General features: G+C 38.4%; 1 protein-coding gene and 1 long non-coding RNA gene across 2 annotated transcripts; one reads left to right on the top strand and one right to left on the bottom strand.

Moving 5' to 3' along the window:
• Nucleotides 1-2558: 2558 nt before the first annotated feature.
• Nucleotides 2559-11506, top strand: cckar (cholecystokinin A receptor). The gene is made up of 5 exons (XM_034676201.1): nucleotides 2559-2878; nucleotides 3386-3637; nucleotides 7456-7717; nucleotides 8133-8260; nucleotides 10532-11506. The coding sequence occupies exons 1-5, from the start codon at nucleotides 2755-2757 to the stop codon at nucleotides 11128-11130; spliced, it is 1365 nt and encodes a 454-aa protein (XP_034532092.1). The 5' UTR covers nucleotides 2559-2754; the 3' UTR covers nucleotides 11131-11506.
• LOC117807131 lies at nucleotides 10448-13516 on the bottom strand. The gene is made up of 3 exons (XR_004629910.1): nucleotides 13376-13516; nucleotides 11291-11363; nucleotides 10448-10987 (listed from the first exon to the last, which is right to left on the bottom strand). It is a non-coding gene; the product is annotated as an uncharacterized LOC117807131 (long non-coding RNA).
• Between the last annotated feature and the right edge of the window lie 1157 nt (nucleotides 13517-14673).

Genomic DNA, 14673 nt, shown 5'->3' with positions numbered 1-14673 from the left:
GTGGAGAAATCAGAACAGGGGCAGAATGGATTTTTTTTCATTTTCGGGGGGTTTGTAGACATGCCAGGGACACATATTTCAGGTAGAGAACCATTAAAAAGTCCATTTTGCATGATATGTCACCTTTAAAGCACCTCAATGTGAAATATATAAGTGTGCCAGACTTTTTGAGGACACAAAGTGAAACAATTCAATTTCTTTTAATGTTGGCAAGGAAAGCTATAATGACAAAGTGGCTGGGAGATGAATCTCCATCTATTATATTGTGGAAGTCTCTGATATCTGATGTTGTCACTTTGGAGAAGTTGAGATACTGTATTGGAGGATGAGTTCATCTTTTTAAAAGAAAATGGGAGAAACCACTGAATCTTCTAAATATTAAGTGCAATTTATAATGAAGATGCTTAAGGATTGTTCTACTAATGTACAATACAAATGTCTATTACAACTGTGCTATGCTGGACTGATGAATGCTGGATGTGACTATTAGACCAACTATGCAAAAAGTATGTTAAAATGTCCTGAGCTATTGTTTTCAATGTGAAAATCAATTAAAAAAAATGTTCAAAAATCTGAAATATATATTGATTGAAGCTGCTGTTGGTAGTCACAGAGTAGACATCTGTTCAGAGAGAGGGACTTGGAATGTCAACACTATCCCTCCCAACCAGATTTCATCATAGCCCCCCAACACAGATTGGCGTGTGCAGGCTAAGGTGATTCTTGAGCCTGTTGGGACAGCTCAGGGTGTTGTAACCCTTTACTGTCCATGTTCATCTGTGGTGGAAGGAGGAGGAGGGAGGCAGAGGACTCATGAGGTTACAGGATACAGTGGATCAAGGCACCAAAATAAATAATAAAGAAATAAGGAAGTAGAGAGATAAATAGGTAAAGAAATAAAGATAAAGTAAAGGAAAGAAAAAGAAAGAAAGAAAGTGTGCCGTCATGATAGTGTCAGACTCATAACCGATCGGAGGACGTAGTAGGGGCCGCCCCTTAACCAATCAGGACAGAGGATTGTTGTGGTTTTTGCAGTGCATTCTCTAAATGCTGCGCATGTGTTTTCAAATTGATGAAGATGTTTTCTTAATTTGCTTGTGTTTTGTCTTTTTGCATGTGTTTTCTGAAGTTGCAGTGCTGTGAGCTCTCAGGGCCACCGTACTTGTCTCACATTGACCATAGCTTATAATGTAAATAATGTGATAAACTTGTGCTATATAATTACATTTTACATACTTACAGTAGTACTAAATATAACAACAATGTATAATAACTTCTCCATGCCACACCAGTCACTGCAGCTCAACATATGACTGACTCCACAATATAGGAGTTGATATTATTTTGGGCACTGAACACAGCCTAACTCTCCAGCCATCAGAACAATTACAGCATGGTCAATGAGACTCCATATTGCTGCTGACATGCTGACATGAGATGCCACTGCTGGTGATATCATCCTCTGAAGTGGGTCAGAGGGAACCATACACATGGATAGAAATAGCCTACAGTAGATGCACAACACAACACGTATTTTCTTGATAAACATTTCAAACTTTAGCTAACCAGGATTCACAAGCTTCTGAAAAATTGATACATTTTCGAACAGAAAGGATGTCAAGGATGTACATGTCAGTCATGCAGCTGACAATCACTTGCGCATCTGAGTGTTTCTCATCGTCTAATGTCAAAATATTTATTTTAGTCACACACTATGATGTTAGTAATGAGTTTTAAGTCAGAATTACACCATAAAGTCAGTCATGCACCTAATAGTTAATACTGCACCTATTAGTCAATGTTGCACCTTGATCCCAGTTATGCACCTTAATGTTGTTTATGCATTTTCATGTTCGTTTTGCACCTATAAGTTACGCACTGTAATGTTTCTAATACACTTAACGTCAGTAATGCGCCGCGCTGTCAGCCATGCACCTTTATGTTAGTTATGCACCATTATTTCAATTATGCACCTCTTTTTTCAAAATGCACCATCATGCTTTTGATGATTCTAACGTCAGCAATGCACCTAAATGTTGGTTCTGCACCTTATAGCCAGTGTTGCACCGTAATCCCAGTTATGCACCACAGATCTAAATATGCACCTAATGTTTGCTATGTTTCTGACATTAGTTCAGCACCTGATAGTCAGTTTGCTCTTGATCAAATTTTTTGCACCTTCCCAGCTAAACACATTTATGTGTAGGCTATTATAAATGTTGTTTACCTTGTCAGTTTTGCATTTTAAAATTCCTTAAGCATAATGTCAGTAATGCAAACCTGAGGGTCACTCATGCACCTTTAAGTCATGTATGCGCCTTAATGTTAGTTTTGCACTTTAACATCAGTTGTGCACTTTGATGTTAGTTATGCAGTGATGTCACCGTGTGTCTTTCGTGCTTCTCTCAAGTCAGATATGAACCTCTTGAATATGACAGCACTCTTTGACTAATAAAGGGAGGGGGGGTATTTATGCTGACTTGCACGAGCTTGAAAGGCGGGCGGAGCGAGACTGACCGGTTCACATGCTGTCTGCAGAAATGCTGAGCACTAGAAGAGCGCACCACATCACACCGGGAGCGCACGGGAACTTAGAGAAAATTATTTATTTTTCACAAATCTGCCAAGATAAAAGATACAATTTCGATCTTTCATCCTTTTTTTGGAGTATATATTTTTCATTTCTCATCCAAGATTATGACGAGTTCTGCACAGATGCCTGACTTGACTTGAGGCTGTAGCAGAGAAAGCGAAATGGAGACGTTCACACCGCCTGATATCTTCAACTCAACTGACCTGAACAAGATTTTATGTAATTTGGGGATCAAGAATATTTCGGAGTGCGAGAGCGAGCAGGATCCGTCACCCGAACCAAAAGGTACATTTCATTTATTTAATATTCATATCTAGTACTGTAAAACATCAGTAGATCATCCCCAGAGTTGGATGGTAACCACGCTCCAACTTCAATTTCTCTACAGTATCTACAAAAAGAGCGGCTGCTTTGGGCATTCTTCGTGCGTCAGTGCGCATTACGCACATGGCCCAAGTCCTCCAGAAAGCTAACGCAGTGTGTCATGTTAGTGGTGACACATATGTTGTCACTGCACTCTTGGACTGCCAATGTCAAGTGAAAAGGAACGGCATTACGCAATTTATAGCTACGGGATAGAGAATTTTAATGGGACGAATTTGCGCATTTTTGCTGTTAAAATTACAAAATAAGGATTTTTTTTAAAGCTTTTATTGTTATACGGAACACAAGAAATAGAGAAGGGAAATATTTTACCCAAGGAGTTCACATTTTTCTAAGAATGAATCAAAAAGGTCACATTTTTTGAGTTCCAATACTCTCCCTTTGTGTCCCCGTATGAACTCCTCTTAGATATCAACCAGACGGTGAGAATCGTCCTCTACAGCCTCATCTTCCTCCTCAGCGTCCTGGGAAACAGTCTTATCATCGCCGTCCTGGTGAGGAACAGACGCATGAGGACAGTCACAAACTTGTTCCTGCTGTCCTTGTCCATCAGCGACCTGATGGTGTCTCTGGTCTGCATCCCCTTCACACTCATCCCCAACCTCATGAGGGACTTCATCTTCGGCACCGGGATCTGCAAGCTGGTCATGTACTTCATGGGTGAGGGGTTCAAACAGATAACTTCTATTTGAGGCGTCTGGGGGTCTTTAAATTGAGGCATACGGGTCCCAAATCTGCTTGTACACACCCCCAAATTTTGCAGATTCACAAGGCAGATATTTTATTTTACTCCTTTCTTTCTATTTTATTATTCCTTCTTTTCCAGGACTGATCACATACCCAGTTAAAAAGAAAACTCTACCCAAAAATTCATATTTTTTTGTGCTGGTCATTGTATTTCAAGTTGGAGACAATAACTGAAGTCGTCTTAGGCCGTTTTGTGAAAGATTCATTCCTCCGCATGTTCAAATGCTCCTTTGGTTTAATGAGCCTGGGCTAAAAATAAACCACCTCGGTTAAAGGAAACATGTGTTGTCAGAAAGGGTAGCTCTACCTGAGGCCGAATTCAAAGCAACAGTTCAGTTTTTCTCGCTCCTTTATTTCCTTTTATTGTGCAACCCAGTCTGTTGTTTCCTGCTCATTTGTGAATTATTCCAGGGTTTATCAGCTCAGCCATATTTAAATGTTGTTATCATTTGACATTAAGGGAACAAAGCAAAGCATATAATGAATGTGTGCAAATCCAAATCAGTTTGGAACCAACATGATTGAGGTTAATAGAACTGTTAGAGTGTTTTTTTTATTTTTGCTTTAATTTTGAGAGCTTCCCTGCGCAGGATTCTTTGTTTGGAGAGTTTGATATCCCTCATGTCAATCCAGTATGGTTTGAATATGCAGACGGATATATTATATGTAACCACCATGAGTAACAAGATGCCTATGTATACATTCTGCAGTGTCAATAGTAATCTGTGTTACTTTTTGCAAGTTTGATTTCACACACTTTTTTTTTTTTTTAAAAGGTTATTTTTTTTGGCTTATACACTTTTGTTGATAGAGGAGAGGACAGTGGATAGTGTAGGAAACTGGGAGAGAGTGGGGGAATGACATGCAGGAAAGAGGCTGCAGGCTGGATTCGAACCAAGGCTGCCCGCGACATGGGTGTGCAACTTAACCAGTAGGCTAAGTCCACGCCCAATTTCACACACTTTTTGATCTTATTTTGGTCTCCACCAACTCTCAAACTCCCTTTTTTGGCCCTTAGATTCCCCATTTTGCTTTACTAACTGGGTTTATCAACAGTTTTAGTGCTGAGTATGTCCATCGGGCCGGTACTGATTCCTAATCAAAACAAACACACCTACCATGGCCACAAATTCTGCTAAGAAACAGAACTTGTAATGTAAAAGAAACCAGAAAATGTTACATTCTTGTACTTTTTCATTTAAATTTTATTTATTTAACCAGGTGGCCCCATTAAGATTAAAATACCTTTTTCAAGATAACTTGAAACTTTGAAAGTTAACTCAAAAGAGAACATTTAAATCTGCTTAACTGCTGAATCAGATTCCATCTCCTGGCTTATCCAGTAATGAAAACTGCAGGAGCCTCATTTGTCAACAGACCTGTCAGTCAATCATCTTTTTGACATCAAATAAGTAATTAGGAGGAAACTTTTCCATAAAGTTGCACTTGCACATAAATCACCATGATGAGAACGAAGTATCATGACTGAAAGCATGTTTGAGAAAACTTAATTAGCTATTTTCTGGTTTGACTCATGTTCCATCTGTTAACATGGAGGAGGCAGGCTTTAAGACCTATACAGCAGGCAGTCAACAGGGGGAACTCTAAAAGTTCTGGTTTCACTGGGGTTGGCTGTGGTACTATTCATGTTTCATGTTGTCCATGGGCAGACCATCAAACAGCGAGGTGAGGGTTACTAGGGTGGTTAGACTTTTTGTGTCAAATAGTTTGAGTTTTGAAATAAACAATTTATTCTTGTGGTTATAACTATGGATTTGTATGTAAAGAAAAAGGAAAATAATTTTTTTTTGGAAGATTAAAGCTGATAAGAAAAATACTCTGCATAGCATAACGCTCAAAAATGTTTTAAGGGAATCATAAGGTAATCACTGAACTTCAGACATACATTTGTAACAAGATGTCATACAAATTGTACAACTTTACTAATATTTCATTTTCATTCAATTACATCCCTGCCAGGAAATCAAATTTTCATTGTATTCTGCACTTCCTGTAGTCGAGCAGTGATATCAGAGTGCTGCTTACCCGGTTATTAGCTCATTTATCCTTGTGTTTATCTGTTTATGTGTTGCTCCTTTCAGATTGTGTGATGTGATCATTTGTATTTCTATTTTTAGCTCGTCTTGTTGTTGTCACTGTGTGTGTGTGTGTGTGTGTGTGCGTGTGTGTATAAAGCTGATTTGGTATTAGGGAGCTCAGGATGTGTATGTCACTCCTCGGCAGTTGAATTTAATGTGACAAAGTATTAATGTGCCACAGCATCACAGACAGTGAAGTCAACGCAGTGACATGTTGAGAGGATGCTGACCCTCCTGAGTGTGAGTCAGCATAAAGCTGAAGGAGAAGAACTCAGGTGAAGAAGAATCTAACCTGAGTATACATTTACTTCGTTCAATTGTGAACAATAGAATTTGAAACTCTTAAACCGAAAATAAGACACACATTAACGTGGTTCTGGTAAATATGAAACTACAGCAAGGTGCCAGATAGCTTGGGCTTAGCATATACTGTGAAAATATTACCACGTGTATTTGCCTAATTTACTAGTTCAGTTCCTTGAAATCCAAATAATCACCAGCTGAGGATTTTCTTTGCTGGTGCTAGCTCTCTCACAATTTCCCAACTTTATGCTAAGCTAGGCTAAATGCCTTCTTGTTTTACATCGGTTTATTTGTGTTTTCAATAAAGTCCTCACTGAAGGGAATTTTGTGCTGCAGTCAAGCGGCAACCTCCGGTGTCAAACTATGAAGCCCATGCAGAAGTGTTACAAACTGAAATTCATCGAGAATCCACTTGAGGCTGGCTGCAGAAACACTGGAAACCACATACACAGCAATTCAAAAAAGACGATCTTTGCAGCATTAATAAACATGTTTACAGCCTGGTTCAAAAAATGGCTTGGCTCTACGTAGCTAATCTCTCTACCGGCACACATTGTACGGGGGGTGAATTTTTTTCAGAAGATATTAAGATTACAAGTTTTTGCCCAAATAAGGACATGACTGACTTGACTCCCGGACGGGAACACATAGCTGTTGGCTCGGAGGCTCAAACCCCGCCTCTTTACGTCACACTCTGCCTGGTTGAGCTCGGCATTTCCAATATGGCTGCCGGCATCGACTGGCTCAGGAACAGATGGGTGACGTCACAGATACTACGTCCATTATTTATACAGTCTATGGCTGCAGTATTTATTGTCTGGAAGTATTAATGGTCCCAGTGAAACATTCAGAACCACTTTCTGGCCAAGAGTTAGATGAGGAGATCGGTACCACACTCGCTGTGAGCAGTGAAGTTAAGCTAGCTAGATGCCAGCTAGATTAGCTTAACAACTGCAGAGTTGTCCTAAATGTAGTTTTTGGAATTATAAACAAGCTGTAACTTTAGTGAGTGTTAGAAGTGTTAGTGTTTTGTACCTTCGGTTGACCACATTTTCAAATCTTATGCTAAGCTAGGCTAATCATCTTCTGATTTTACCTTCAAACTTATCATTCAGGTAGAGTTGTGTTGATCCTTTTCGAGTTCTCATCAAAAAATTATATTGGGTTATATATTTTTTCAGAAACTGCATAAGTCATTTGCAGTCATTTAGTTGTTTAAAAGGCTTTATAAGGTATTCTGTGTCCATTTTTAAACAACTGTGAGAAACAAATCAGTGCTCAACACTAACATACTACCTTTTGTCTATTGTGGGATTTTCATCCGTGCAGGTGTCTCTGTAAGTGTTTCCACATTTAACCTGGTCGCCATCTCCCTGGAGCGATACAGCGCCATTTGCAACCCACTGACCTCCAGAACGTGGCAGACTAAATCCCACGCTGCCAAAGTCATCACCGCCACTTGGGTGGTATCCTTCATCCTCATGCTGCCTTATCCCATCTCGAGCACCCTCAAGCCTTTCACCCGCCTCAACAACAGCACGGGCCACATGTGTCGCCTGGTCTGGCCCAATGATGTCATCCAGCAGTCCTGGTGAGCTGAACATAAGTGCAATAGAAAGCGTCATCATACCTGTTCTTCCCCAGTGGGGTGTCTTCACACTCAGATGGCTCCTTTATGGATTTTCTGTGTCTGGTGCAGCTGGCGAGAGACGGTCACTTGGGATAAACCTCAAGAATGACAGACTTGACCCTTCAAAATAAAAGCACACAATTTCAAATCCTTTCTTTCAACAAGGCTGGTTCACTCTAGCCAACAGGTTGACGACAGTACTATTTCAGACTGGGTTAAAAGTATATTTCAGTTACAATACACTGAAAACAAGAAATGTCTTCTGATATTATTCCAAATTCAAGGGCAGATGTTTCTAATATTAGCACAACAGTTGGCTCTAGGGTTGGTTTTAATTAGATGCATCAGCTTACATTCCCAAATTCGCCCCTTGCAGGTATGTTTCCCTGTTGCTGCTGCTCTTCCTAATCCCGGGGATCGTCATGATGACAGCCTATGGACTCATCTCCCTGGAGCTGTACCGGGGCATCAAGTTTGAGTTATCGAACAGGAAATCCACCAGAGGTATAAGATATATTTTTCTTTCAGAAGATGGTCATTTAGATTTTTTCCCATAAAAAGAGCAAAAGTCTATTATTGACCACATGCGGTATATTTTTATAAAAACATCTGAAGGTAAAAGAAAAGAGTGATACTTTCCTAAGACAGTAGAAGCAGGTGATTTTCTTTGAGACTATTTTCAGCTGCAGATTGATAAACATTTGATGCTCAAGTGAGCCAGTCAGTGGACCTGTCTCCAAATATATTACAGTGGACAAGTTTAGTTGGAAGGAACAGAAAATGTCATTTAGCTTCCTGATGTGTTCTTGAACACTTTTTTTAGACAAGAGAACGTTTTTAGCACAGAAAATAATAAGTCATATACGGTATGATGAAAAACGAGACGAATAAAAACAAAACAATACAATAAGATATGATATAATACAAACCAATACAGAACAATTAGATACAAAATAAATCAATACAGTACGACAGACACAATATGATACGATGTGATACGTTACGATGTGATTCGTTACGATGCGATACGTTACGATGTGATACGTTACAATGTGATTTGTTACGATGTGATTCGTTACGATGTGATTCGTAACGATGCGATACGTTACGATGTGATACGTTACGATGTGATACGTTACGATGCGATATGTTACGATGTGATACGTTACGATGTGATTCGTTACGATGTGATTCGTTACGATGTGATTCGTTATGATGTGACATGTTACAATGTGATACGTTAAGATGAAATTCGATACTTTACGATGCAATACGATGTGATACGTTACGATGTGATACGTTACGATGTGATACGTTACGATGTGATACGTTACGATGTGATACGTTACGATGTGATACGTTACGATGCAATACGTTATGATGTGATACGTTACGATGTGATACGTTACGATGTGATACGTAACGATGCGATACGTTACGATGCGATACGTTACGATGTGATACGTTACGATGCGATACGTTACAATGTGATTCGATACATTAAGATGCGATATGTTACGATGTGATTCAATGTGATACGTTATGATGTGATACGTTACGATGTGATACGTTACGATGTGATACGTTACAATGTGATACATTACGATGTAATATGTTAAGATGTGATATGTTAAGATGTGATATGTTACAATGTGATACGTTGCGATGCGATTCGATACTTTACTATGCGATACGATGTGATACGTTTCAATGTGATACGTTACGATGTGATACGTTACGATGTGATACGTTTCAATGTGATACGTTACGATGTGATACGTTACGATGTGATACGTTACGATGTGATATGTTACGATGTGATATGTTACGATGTGATATGTTACGTTGGATACATTACAATGTGATACATTACGATGTAATATGTTAAGATGTGATATGTTACAATGTGATACGTTGCGATGCGATTCGATACTTTACGATGCGATACGATGTGATACGTTACGATGTGATACGTTACGATGTGATACGTTACGATGTGATACGTTACGATGCGATTCGATACATTACGATGCGATACTTTACGATGCGATACGATGTGATATGTTACGATGTGGTACATTACGATGTGATATGTTACGATGTGATACATTACGATGTGATATGTTACGATGTGATTTGTTACGTTGGATACGTTACAATTCGATACATAATGATGTGATATATTATGATTCGATATGTTGCGATACGATGCAATATGTTGTAATGCTATACGTTGCAATAGTTAGGATATGATAAGATTCATTACGATGCAATGCGTTACGATAAGACAAGTTACAATATGTTACGATGTGATACATTACAAATTGATACGTTACAAATTGATTCGTTATGATGTGATATGTTACGATGTGATACAAGACGAATTGATACGTGATGAATTGATACTTTATGATGTGAAACATCACCATACCATACATCACCATCATTTAGTTATATTACGTTACTTTAAGTTACATTATAATACAGCATGCTATGATACTGTAAGATATGATTCGATACAGTTTGAAACAATGTGATAAGTTATTACACAATACCATACCATACGATATAATAGCATGTGATACCATTTCACATGATACGATGTGATACAAATTGGTGTGATGTGATATTTTATGATTCTATATAGGGTGATATTGTATGATAAGTTCATGAATTTAGCCCGCTTCCAGGTTGTCATTGCATATTTGTTTTATTTTTTCATGCTGATAAAACTGCTCCTTTTCACTTATCTTCTTACATCCTCTCCCCTGACAGAGAGACAATCCAGCACGAGCAGCATCAAAACCGGGGACAGTGATGGCTGTTATCTCCAGCAGACTAAAAAAAAAAACATCGCAAGCAACGTCCCCAGCTCCAGCAGCCAGCCCATGATGGGCAGAGTGTGTGGTAGCAGCTCCACAGCAAACCTCATGGCCAAGAAGCGCGTGATCCGCATGCTTCTGGTCATTGTCTTCCTTTTCTTCATCTGCTGGACACCTATCTTTGTGGTCAACGCATGGCAGGCATTCGACCGGCGCTCGGCCTACCGCTTAACCGGCGCACCCATCTCCTTCATCCACCTGCTCTCCTACACCTCGGCCTGTGTCAACCCCATCATCTACTGCTTCATGAACAAGCGTTTCCGTCAAGGCATGCTGGCTACATTCACCTGCTGCAGCTGTTTGAGGAGTCGCGGTGGAGAGAGCGGCGGTGCGGGGAGGTCAACTGTAACTGGAACAGTAAAAGGGGAAGGGGGCAGATTTAAAGCAGGGGGGAAGACCAATGAGCAGAATGGTCATACATCGCCAAGTGGAACCAGCACACGCTTTACCTACACTGGGATCCGAGCTTCAGCCTGGAGTGAACTCACTTAAACTGGATAGTTACAAGTGTGTGTGCTTGCTAGTGCTCAAGCTTGCAAACAAGGCAAAGGCCTCTTAGAGCTTATATGATGACTTATAGAGCAGCTACACTGCTTTCGTTTTCAGCGTGACATGACATTAGTGCAATAGTTACCAGAACTTCTGTACTTACAGTGTAGTCACAGCACACTTTGATGTCCCCAGTAGCTTGCAGAGTCCAGGTTCTTGTCTGGTCACATAGAGCCCTGAAGGAAAGAAGAAAAATAATCAGCTTACCATTCATAAACTCTCCTTTAGTGTGTCTTTATCTCAGCTATTTGTAACTCCTTGTCTAGCTGTGCAAGGACTCTTCAATCCAATATTGATTGACATGTCTATTCTGGGCGGAAAAAAAAGGAGAAGGGGGGTTGTCGTCACTACGGAAGAGGATTAGGGCCACTGAAAAAAAAAAAAATTAAGGTCAATTTTTTTTTAAAATTATTATTATTCTGAGATTACAGTAAGAATTCTGAGAAAAAGTCAGAATTCTGAGATTAAAGTCAAAATTCTGAGATTAAAGTTAGAATTCTGAGATTGAATTCAGAGTTCTGAGATTAAAGTCAGAGTTCTGAGATTAAAGTTAGAGTTCTGAGAAAAAAGTAAGAATTCCTTAATCTCATAAAAAAGTCAGAATTCTGAAATTAATGTCAAAATTCTGACATTAAAGCCGGAATTCCGAGATTAAAGTCAGAATTCTGAGAAAAAAGTCAAATTCTTGGATTAAAGTCAGAATTCTGAGATCAAAGTCAGAACTCCGATATAATCAGAATTTTGAGAAATAGTCAGAATTCCTTAATTTCAGAAAAAAAAGTCATAATTCTGAGATTAAAGTAATAGTTCCTTAATCTCAGAATTCTGACTTTAATCTCAAAATTATGACTTTTTTCTCATAATAATAATAATAATAATAAAAAAAGGGACCTTCATTTTTTTTTTTTTTTGGCCCTGATCCTCTTCCGTACCGTCACACTTTTTACTCTTATCGTTACATTAGCTTACAAAAGTCATTACTAAACTTATGAGAAACTTGAGGTCATGGGTTGAACTGTTATGTTATTTTCTATAAATTATTTCAATAGGAAAAAAACAGAAAAGAAAAAAAAACGCAAGACTACAGTGAAAGTAAATCTCTGGCCTAATGTGTAGTGAACGGGTGGTTATGCAAGTTAGACAGGGCGAGCAGGACCCCCCTAGTTGGCTGTAATAACTGACCTTGTTCTCCTCTGTTAGGGGATCAGCATATCCAAATACATATATAAAAAAGTATATATGTTTGGACTATACGCTAATGACGACAGTCTGTGCTTATATTAGTTTTTTGTTGATTATCATTATTTCTTTGCAGCCAACCATTAGTTTTTCATTTGTTTCTCTTACTCATACCTGGCTTCAGAAGAACCTGATGTGTATGTGCAATGTTGCTGCGTATGCTAGGCTAAGCTAATTGCTACTCCATATTAAGCTATGAGGCCGCAAATTAGCACAATTTTTTTCTCACTTCATTAGGATTACACAGAATACCACTACTTTTTTCTCTTGATTAAAATAACAGCAAAACACTGGCTGTCATGAATTTGTGGGAAACATTTTTAATGAAAGGTTAACTCTTAATAGTTTGCAGTCATAGCTAAAAAATGAACTAAGGCTGGTATGTTTTTGAATTTATTTTCAGCATTTTTAAACACTTTTATTTGCTATGTTCAGCATTGAGCTCCTGTCACACTGCAGTTATCTGTACCCGGCAGCTTCAAAACAGTCTTAAGTGCACAAACAAAACCACTCCTGTCCTTGACCCACTGTGTGTGCTTTTGTGTGGGTGTGTTTGTACCTTGGTAAAAGAGAAAGGCCTTATCGGTCAGTGAGACTTTTTCCACCTGTATCCTCTGACTTCAAAGAGTAATTTACCGTCATTACTCACCTGATTTCCACTAAATCTTAGCAACATTTACGTAGCACTTACTTCTCGTTTGCATACTGTTGTATAAATTTGTACTTTTATTTAGAATTTTGTATTTAGTGTATGAAAATGTGCCTATTCTGTTGAAAGTTGTCTTGAACAAAGGACTGAATGTAATCTCAGTGACTTTTTACATCTGAATGTTGTTCTAGGAATATCATAGGGTTTTTCTTTCCGTGCATAAACACGGCTGAACTCTCTTTTAACGTACGAAGACGAATTCAATCAGCAACTGTTCCAAGAAAGACTTGGAAAGAGTACCTTGGAGCTTTTCATGGCTGTATTAAAAGTGGATCTAAAAGGACAGAGGGCCTTAATGGACGGAGAGAGAGCAGGGAAACTGCTGGGACTTCTTCTTTGGAAGAAGAGCACCATTTAAGCTTTGGACTCAAAAAGCCCTGCCTGCTTTCACCCTAATGGCACTGGGAGGCGGTTCACTGTCACTGGAGGGAAGAAGAAGAAAATCAATCAACAAAATATCACAATTCACAGAAAGGATACGTAAGTAAAGAGATGACAGAGTATTTGGGTCACATGACACAATTTGAACAATTCTGAGATATCAAGAATCAAGTTGTAACACAGTTTAACGTGATACTGCTGTAAGAGACGACAGAGAAACTGAGTCTATTCTGAAAAAGGAAAAACCTTGTTAGTTTATTCACATCTTACATTTTAATTCTTTTTCTTCTTTGATCAAAATGTTACTACTTCATTCAAAAAAATCAAGTCTTTTTTTTTTTTTTACATTTTCTTATAAAGTTACGACTTTGTTCTCTTAGATTTTTTATTGCCAAGTTGCAACTTTTTTTCGTCAAACCTTTTTTTCTGTAAATTTATGACTTTATTCACGTGACTTTTTTTTTTCTACATAAAATTATGACTTCATTATCTTACGACTTCTTTCCCGTATAATTACAACTTCATTCTCTTACAAAATGTCTTCTTGTCAAACAACTTACCTGTTGAAAGACTTTTTCTGGTAAAATTGTTACTTAAATTTCGTACGACATTTTTCTTGTGAAATTACAACTTCTTTGTCAGACTACAACTTGTCTTTCAGGAATTTACAACTTTGTTCTCCTACTACTTTTTCGTGGAGTAACTACGACCTCGTTCTCTTGTAACTTTTTTCTCTTAAATCTACAATTCTTGGGCGCTGTTGGACTAGCGGCTTAAGTGTGCGCCCCATGTACAGCTATAGTCCTTGTCACAGCCCCCCACCCTCTGCTCCTCACATATCCTGCCTCTTTACAACCTTATCTTCTTTTGACATTTTCTTATAAAAAAAATGACTACTTCAATCTCTTGAGGTTTTTCTTGCAAAATTACAACTTTATCGTCTTGCAACTTTTTTCCTTTAAATTAACAATTCATTCTTGTAAAATTAAATACTTATTTTCTTTTGACAATTTCTCATAAAATTACGACTTCATTCTCTTGACATTTTTCTGGCACGATTACAACTTTATTTTCTTACAAAATGTCTTCTTGCCTGAAGACTTTTTCTCGTAAAATTGTTACTTAAATTTCGTACGTCATTTTTCTTGTAAAATTAC

The sequence above is a fragment of the Notolabrus celidotus genome, chromosome 23, assembly GCF_009762535.1.
Source record: "Notolabrus celidotus isolate fNotCel1 chromosome 23, fNotCel1.pri, whole genome shotgun sequence".
NCBI lineage: Eukaryota > Metazoa > Chordata > Actinopteri > Labriformes > Labridae > Notolabrus > Notolabrus celidotus.
The sequence above is the reverse complement of the archived record's forward strand: the minus strand, read 5'-3'. Positions and strand labels throughout refer to the sequence as shown.